Source organism: Nicotiana attenuata, unplaced genomic scaffold, assembly GCF_001879085.1.
Source record: "Nicotiana attenuata strain UT unplaced genomic scaffold, NIATTr2, whole genome shotgun sequence".
NCBI lineage: Eukaryota > Viridiplantae > Streptophyta > Magnoliopsida > Solanales > Solanaceae > Nicotiana > Nicotiana attenuata.
In genome coordinates this window covers 27,565-36,739 of record NW_017676124.1, presented here as the reverse complement: position 1 = coordinate 36,739, position 9,175 = coordinate 27,565, and the positions used below count along the sequence as shown (strand labels likewise).

Below are 9,175 nucleotides of genomic sequence, written 5' to 3'. Positions count from 1 at the left end.
CGCCAACTGAGGTCCCCTCCGTACGCTAGACGAGTTTGTCAGTGTCGTACGGGAAAACCAACGTCAAGAGCAATTGAGAGAACAGAAATGAGAATTGAGAATGAAAGAAAGCTTGATTGCATTAATGAAAGCTATTATAGAAAAGCAACGCAGTGTCGAGGGGGAGAGACACCAGTACAGAGAATTGTTTGCTTGCTAGAAAGTTTGATTGTTTGATCCCCCCTAATAGTGCTTAAAAAAAATAAACCAAAGTTACAAGACTAGACTTAACTAAGCTAGAGAAACATAATGAAAGTACATGAAATAAAACTACTCTATATTTACAATGAAAAGACCTAGTTTTCTGCAAGGCAGAAACAGGTCCGTTGTCAGCAACATTGTCTTTGGCATCACGGTCTGCGTGCGCGGTGCTGTTGGCATCTGCCTGCGGCTGGGCGCTAGCGAGGTATATCGGTGGGGCGACAGAGGCACATGCGCGCTTGTCACTTGGCGCAGCCAAGACCACGAGGCCGTCCGTGGAGCTAGGCGTTGGGAGGCTTGCTAGGACGCAACGGGGCACACCCAAGGGTTCATGGGGCATGGCTGGAAAGCCGCCCATGACAGTATAGTCGCATATAGTTGTAGCAATATTCTAGAGCAAGCATATACTTTGTTGGTATACATGTATACCATATTGGTATCATATGGTACTACAAGTCTTTTTTGCTACTTATACTTTTATTGCATTTTCCAATATTTTATTATCATTTCTATTCTAACTAGTATATATGGAGATTTGGTGGCCGTAGTTATGTTTTCTTGCTCCATAACTGGTTGTGTTACTGCTAATGGTAGAGTGTGTACTGAAAATTGTAGGGAAGGAGATCAAGGTTTGCATGGCAATCACGTGTTGATTCTTAGAATTTGATTATGTAATATATGGTGCTTAGCAGCAGTCGATGTGATATTCAGTGAATTAGATCAAGTGACAACTTATATTATTTCAGTTTAATAATTGAATTAAAAAAATAAGAAAATAGACAAAGGTATATTATACTAGTTATATTAAATTAAAAAAAAGGTGACCAAATATTTACTATATCAGTTATTTTTTCTTATTGTATAAAAACAAGAATAATAGAAAATAGTAAAAACAGTAAATGAAATTAGGTTATGAAGAGAAAAAGAATGTAAAAAAAAGAAGTTAAATGAAGTTAGAAAAGGAACAAGAAATAAAGAAAATAAAAAAAGGAGTTAAATGGAATTAGAAAAGGAACAAGAAATAAGAAAAAAAATAAAAAGAAAAAAATAAAGAAGGAGTCAAAAATTAAGTGTGAAATAAGTTATGGTAAAAATAACAATAATACGATTTGGGCAAAAATGAATGAATAGAAAACGAGAAAAAAGAAAAGGAGAAAAGAAAGAAAAAAGGAAAAAAAGAAAAGAAGCATAGAAATAAAAAAGAATTGGAGAAAAAAGAGAAAATTCCCCACAAAAACTACTATGGGTAGAAAATGTAATTAGTTTGATGGGTAGAAAAATAAAGGAAATTTTACCTCCTATAGCAAAGGTTGATACCTTATTTGTTATAAATAAATAGCCTTTTAAAAAATTATCTCTTATAGCTACCTTTTAATTTTTATAGCAAAATATCTATTTATGGTCACTTGCTACCTTTAAGCCATTAAATACGCTGTGTATTATTTTTCTCTCTCCCTCTCTCTTCCCTCTCTCCTCCTTTCTCTTTCCTCTTTCTTCTCTTTTTTCCCCGGTTTTTTCCTCCCCTGCTTTTAGAAACCCTAGCAGGGGCTGTGTTCCGCCAATGACAGATCCGGCCGACGACCACTTCCCCCCTTCCTTGTTGTGTCACCCCTAACCCCCTCCTCCGGCGGCGATAACTTCTTCTTTTTCTGAAGTGATGATTACATTAGAAAACCTTTTGGTTTCCAAACGTGACGATCTAAAATAGTTGAAAAACTCTAAGATCCAACATCTTTCACGCCATTTTGAATAGAAAGTAGAAAAGTGATTTTTTTGCTTAACTACTCGTTATTCAAAATTCACGGTTCAACTAATTCAAATTCATTCTACGAGATTATAAGAAGAAGATTTCGACAAGGTAAAGGAATGCGAAATAAAACGGCAAAAGAAAAAAAAAAGTAGTTGCTTTGCCGAAGAGTCTGTTACCGTTTTTTTCATTGTATTTCAATGTATCTCGCTGTATTCCATGTATTTCATTGTATTCACTGTCTTTTTTCATTGTATTTCAATGTATCTCGCTGTATTTCATGTATTTCATTGTATTCACTGTCTAGCTGTATTCCATGAATGTATTCATATGTTTTTTTTAATTAATATAATTTATGTATTCAGATGTATATATGTATTCAAATGTATCTGCAGTATGTATTCATATATTTTTGCACTATAGATGACCTGCTACACTTCATGTATTCAATGTACTTTTATGTATTTAACTGTATTCAATGTAATTATATAATTTCAATATATAAATCTATTTATAAAGATACCACTAAAATATTTTAGTAAAGATACCACTTAAAAAAGAAAGGATGGATTGAATCTTTGAAGAATGCTCTATTTTTGGGTGTTTTTCGGTTGAGAATCTTTTCTATAACTGGAAATTTAAATTTTGTGTGTTATAATTGAGTTTGTTGAGTTATATTAGGAGTTTATCGCGTTAATTGATTCACTTACCGTTTTTAAACAGCTGAATACCTTTTTTTTTTGCCGCAAATTCCGTTACTGTATTCACGAATACAGCTCGCGAATACAGTCGAATACATTCTCTGCTTCGCAGGACTCCCCTGTTTTCTGCCGAGTTTTGCTATTTGTATTCATGAATACAATAGCAAAAATATATCGAATACAGTCTATAACAACTGAAAACATAACTATAGGAAGTAATTTAGTAAATGATAGCTATAGCAAGCTAATAATCACTAAAACATAGTAGTTTCTAAAATTTCTCAAAAACAAATGGGTAGGTAAATAGTTTTATTTTTGTGGATAACCGTGTCATTCACCCTTTAAAATTGAGCTAAATTTTAGCCCAAATTGATCCATGAGTAACTTTGCTAAAATTTCTTTAAAATAATTATTTTTTTGTTTGATATGTTGTATATGACATAACAAAAGAAAAAAAATAGTTTTATTTGTTAACTAAACAATTCATAAGAAAATACTACACATTAGTTAAAGCTTGATAAAAGTTGGGCGTGTTGGACAAGACCCAAAATTTAGCCCATTTCAGCTCAAGTAACTTTTGACCCGCCCCCCAAATCAGTCCAACCCGCCCATTTGACACCCCAGCGCCAACCTATTCTTTGACCCGTCCAAAATTGGCCCAACCTGCCCATTTGACACCCTTAGCGCCAATCTATTCTTATCATGATAGTAGGAAACTATTACACAGGGTGCTTATTATTCTTGGGGTTGTTTGATTTACATAGGGAAAGTGGGAAACCAAGTAGGAGAGCAGAGACTAGAAATAGTACAACTTGGTTCCTCTAAACAAAGAAAAGGCCGAAATCACCATCTCTCCTCAACAAACAAAAACATAAAAGAACAACGAAAAAACGCATACCCGATCACCATTTTCAATGGAAAGTCATGCCTTTTGGATTAAAAACAGCTCCATCCTTTTGCAATAAACAAAACAAAAACAGACTCTACTACCAAACAATGAAACTCCAACCATCAATCCAAGCATCCCTAACAAGAATGCATCAACAACAAATGTGGTTGTCTTAGCACAGCCTCCCAGATATGAGCTCATATACATACTGGAAATGTTTGCATGCAACCACACTATGTCCTGCTGCTTTTGAGAAGCCATACATGGAAATAAATTCACAAACAACAGAACATTCGGACCCCTTTCGCAATGAAAACCAAAAGCTGCCGTAATAAACAAACTGTCAGCTTAAAGAAACAGTTGGCTCAACTGGCATTAGAGTGAAAGAAACTAAGAAAGACGAAAACCTTCAAGTGAATGTGTCTCTCATTTCAGTTGATACGAGAGAGAAATCGATGACTGTAACATGCAAGACATTCCCAAAGTCAGAGATTCACGAAGACAACAACTGAATGCGCAGAAGGAACATTCAAGGTTGATCTGCTCTAACGCAAATGAACAGAATTTACAGAGATGCCACAGCTGGAAAAGAGATTGAATATCAGCAGATCACGAATTTCTTATCGAGAAGTGGAAATAAACAGAAAAGGAGGTATTTTAGCAGATAGGCACTGAAATTCAATATTCACTGTCCGGTTGGATTACCACTACAGCAAAGAGTGATTTCATGACTGCTTTAGTTCTTGGCGATACACCATGATTTAACTCTACTCATCCCCTTCTTAGATGTTAAAATCCTTCTCAATTTCGTGACATGCATAAAGTCATGCACTTCTGTTACATTTTCCAGGCACAAGTTCATATTCTAGTGACCTTTTATATAAGGGTGGTTTCAGGATCAATTTGCCGCACCTCAACTAATCCACAGGATACCTGTTACCTTCCACCAGCACAAGTACTAGGCAATTACTAATATATAGGCAGATGGGAAGAATTCACCTAGTGTCGTCTCTACTAGGATTTGAACCTTGATTCCCAAGGTTGTTACACCAGAAGGCCATATTCTAGATGTTTCTTTTGTTCTCATAAGAAGAAAGAATCAATCAGTGTTGTTGCATCAATCCTAAAGAGTTAAGCAGTCATTATAGGAAGCTGTTTAATTGAACAAAACTAAGCATTTAAGAATGTATAACAAGAAACAAGGTGAGAATTAGCTCATTTTAAATTTTCTTCCTTCACAAACCTAATATATTAGCCAAATCTGATTTAGAGAACTACTTGCAATTTCTGATGGGGAAAAATGACCGCAACCTGACGCACTTTACCCGATGCTTAAAAGATCCAGTTGTATCCTCACAATTTGCTGCCATTTTTATTGTAGAATCAATTCAAAAATATTGGTGATACTATTTGCTCATTGTAGTTGAGGAACTTACTACAAATAGCAGAATATAAAGGTCACCATCAAAGACCTAGGTAAATACATGAACAGATTACGAAGAAGGGAAACAGAGCGGTATCAACCTAATGGATGACAATGCAATGGTCAACATGAGATTCTGTCGAACTTCTATAGAAAAAAATATATCCAAATTTCAAGAGGATGGTGTTTATTGTTCAATGAGATGTTTTGATAGCACTAAGACAACCTTAGCTAACATATATGGAAAGAAAAGGCACAGTTAGCTTTGTGAACAGAATTTAGTTTAGATGCTTATCAGAACAGTAAATCACCTAAAGAACCCTGTAATGCTTGGTCCTATATGAAAATCTCTTTTAATTTCTGCAACAAGGATCTCTGCTCTTTAGTACGTACACAATATTTGCGTGTGTGTGTTCTAGCCTATGTTGCTCGGACTCTCCGAAAATGTGGCCAGATACGTGTCGGATCCTCAAAAAGTAGTGCATTTTTGAAGGATCCGACACGGGTGCGGCTACATTTTAGAGAGTCCGCAACATAGGTTCTAGCAGACTAGCACTACCTGCCGACCTAAACTAAAGAACCTTAAAGGGAAAAAAACTTCTCTTCAGCAAAGGTGCAAACTTTAACACAGAACAATATAGAACAAAATTTTGCGTGCATTCAAGAAAAGCTAACCTGTGAATGTGAAACATAATTTAAGTAATTCCTAAAATTTTACACACGTGTTACACTAAGAATGATTTCCGTGGGAAACCCAAAGATCCAAACCTCAAAAGTAGTATGATCGTGAAGCTCTGAGTGCCACTCTTCAGAAAGCAGATGAACACCCTTAGATATACATTTTTGCAAATTCCATACACAATTCGCGATCCCGTACATCTCCCCAGCCTCCCCAGCCCTTGAAACCAGCCTTATATCCTGCTTGGTGCTCATATTTACGAACTTCCCACTCTGGTTTGATATTTGCAACTTTATCAATTTCATCAACAACAATATTCACACCACCATTGTCCATACAAGCTACATTACGATTATGACCTTGATGCAAACCACATTTCCCGAAATGAACCGCACTGGTCCTAGACCCTCGTAGCGTGTAAACTGGAGAACCAAACGAAGGATAAACTGTCGACCACATTGTTATATCCCAATTGTAATCATCAAACGAGCAAAACTCTGCCGCCTTTTTATGAATTTTCCTCCACACTGTCCGGTTAAATGCATAACCCACATTCCCCATCCTTTCAGCTACCAAACATTCCCATCCTTCTCCCCTCGACTTCACTTCAGATGGCGCAAGATTGGCAGCATAACAGTCGGGGCACTTTTTTGACTTCAATTCTGCAAGTAACTGCATATTGCGATATGCATTGGGATAAATGAAATGATCTTCTTCTATGAAGAGAATATGACCTGAGTGATGACGAGTCTCCTCTAGTCCATCCCAGACAGTATTCATCATCCACCACCAATGATGCTTCAACGAGACAATTTTTGGCGACCGGTGGTTCCCATACTGATCAGGCGTTCCCTCACAATGTTTCTCAACTGGATCATCTTTTTCTTTGCAATCTTTAGGAGATACACCTGGAAAGCTCTCGGAAAAGATGTGTGGCGAGTAGGGCGCAAATATCTGTTTCACTTGGCAAAACTTAATGCCTTCCACAATCTTGTTCATCTCTTCAAAGTATCCATCATGACTAACAATAAGCAAAGTTTCACTGATTCCTTCTACGCGAGAAAGGCTGTCGATCACGATTTGAAGATACTGGGGTCGGTTATGAACATACAAAACAACAACAACATGATCCTTAGCTAATTTTGGATACAAATCCAAGTTCCTTGGGGGCATCTGATTTCTCTTGCTCAAAAGAATTGACAACTCATTTTGCAATGGGAGTTTCGGAATCCTAGTTAGATGTGTATTAGCATCCTTAACTTCTTCAATACTTTCAAAACTTTCACTACTCTCATTAGTATAACTGTTAATCAAATTAGAAACTGTATTGGTCCTAAGAAGAATTAACAGCAAAACTACTCCAAAAACAGTTATCAGTGCTAAAGATACTAAACGCCTAAAAGCAGCATCTTTTATTCTTGCTTTTTTGCATGAAGCCATAACTAAATTACTATAACAGCACTATTTCTATAACACAACAACTCTATCAAAAACAAGAAATGAATCCAACTTGTTAAATCTAACAGTTAATTACAAAAAACTGACATAAAAACAGTAGCTTACAGATCAAAAGGAGGATCAAGAACCTACAATATGGTCTTCAAAGTTGGATTATAAACTGAACTTCACCAATTTCAGGTCAAAATAACCAAAACCCTTCAAAATAAGAACATAAAACTACAAGGGTGTTGAATTTTGACCAATTCCAAAAGCAAATAATGGGATCAAAAATTGATCAAAACAATTTGAAATTAAAACCCACTAAGGAAGATTCGATTTTTTTAATGGGTAAAAAGAAAAATCGAATTTTGGAGGCTCAGATTTATCAAAATGTTCAAGAACAGTCAAAGGGTGTAGAGTGCAGTCCAGAAATGACTCAAAATTATCAGTAGTTAAAAGTCGTCAGGAGACAGAAGTAAAAGAAGTAAATCTTTTGGGGGGAAATCTAGAAATAACGAAAAATTACAATGACTTTGGTTTTTCATGTCATGTGGAAAATGGAAACTTCAACAAAAGTACAAAGGGGTTAGGTCGGTCACGTGACCTACGATTGGAAAAAAATGATGAATAATAAATTGAAGTATTTTTGAAGTTAAACAAAAGATCACCTAATTGATCTAAAATTGATTGTTCTAGCTCAACAACAACTTTGTGATTAAGACAAATAATATATTCACAAGCGGGGCCAGAATTTGAAGTTTATATGTTTTAACTTAATTATCGAACGTATAACTCGAGGGTTTTTAATTAAATATTTATATATATTTAATTAATTTTTTAATAAAAATACATAATATAAGCAAAAGCTAGTGAGTTCAAACTCGTAGATGATACACTAGCTCCTTCCCTGAATATATCTGCTCGTTAATATTACCATTTAATATAGAGGTTATTTCTGTTATTAAAAGGAAATTAAAGGATGCTTTCTAACATAGAAGCAAGAACAGGTAAATTGTGTTGTATTGAGCAAAAATTAAGAAGAAATTACGGTTTAGACTTTGCGTTAAAAACAAGTAAAAGCAGTTCATATTCAACTTTACGTTGGTTGATATAATTGACAACTCAATATTCTGAATGTTACATGCTATTTCAGAAAAGTTAATACTCGTTTATAATTACTAAAGGATCCCTGCACATTTACCAATTGATTACAATTTCTAAGAAACTGTAATAAGTTTTAGCTGTCATTTCTTAAATGGATTATGTTTCAATTGTTTATGTTAATATATGTCATTATCAAATAATGACTATGAATAATAAAGAGAGTGACACTTAAATCCCTCCAAATGGATAGCAAATATATTCCCTTTTAAGACTAGACCAAAAGAGAGATCGTCCCTCACGGGCAGACGCACATTGATCGAAAGCTGGTGTCACGTGATACCGATTCGTTGAAAAATATTACTATTAAGTATTATTAATACTATGTGGAATTTTACATATTAGATAGAAGTGACATCACTTCACAAAAAGTCATCTTGACGTGCTGGTTACGTGGCTGATTTTGAGAAAGTTTGAGGAATCAGTCTTAAAGATGAGTTAGAAAATTTAGTTATATAAAGATTAATCTCAATAATCTCTCTGCCTTCTCAATAACGTCGAACGGTCCATTATTATTAATTAGAGTTCTTTGGGTTGAGTTCTGATTATAAAGTTCTCTTCTATTGGAAATGTTAAAATCTCTCATAATGAGCTTTCTATGGCATCGAGCTAGTAAATTTCAAACATCGAATGCTTGAAGTGGGAAAAAAATTAAAATGGAAATCAGATTATCAAATTTGCTTAATTTTATTATTCGTTAAATTGGAAATAATATTTTTTTCTTGTTGTTACCTTTTTAACATTTATCATTAGTTTTAGAGTTAATACCCTAAAACCCCTTTAAACTATAATATTTTTGTCAGTTTCCTACTTAAACTATTCGGTGTTTCCAAAATCCCCCTGAACTATATTGTCTTTCATATTAAAACCCCTTCGTCGCTGACCTTGCATAGCG

General features: G+C 34.9%; 1 protein-coding gene across 1 annotated transcript; it reads right to left on the bottom strand.

Annotated features, from left to right (window-relative positions):
- Positions 1-5,617: 5,617 nt before the first annotated feature.
- Positions 5,618-7,651, bottom strand: LOC109220768 (alpha-1,6-mannosyl-glycoprotein 2-beta-N-acetylglucosaminyltransferase). The gene has a single exon (XM_019385236.1). It carries the CDS (start codon positions 7,117-7,119, stop codon positions 5,830-5,832), a length of 1,290 nt encoding a protein of 429 aa, XP_019240781.1. The 5' UTR covers positions 7,120-7,651; the 3' UTR covers positions 5,618-5,829.
- Between the last annotated feature and the right edge of the window lie 1,524 nt (positions 7,652-9,175).

Excerpts from the sequence above, each read along its gene's own strand:
- LOC109220768 (XM_019385236.1), bottom strand. The coding sequence starts at position 7,119 with ATGGCTTCATGCAAAAAAGCAAGAATAAAAGATGCTGCTTTTAGGCGT.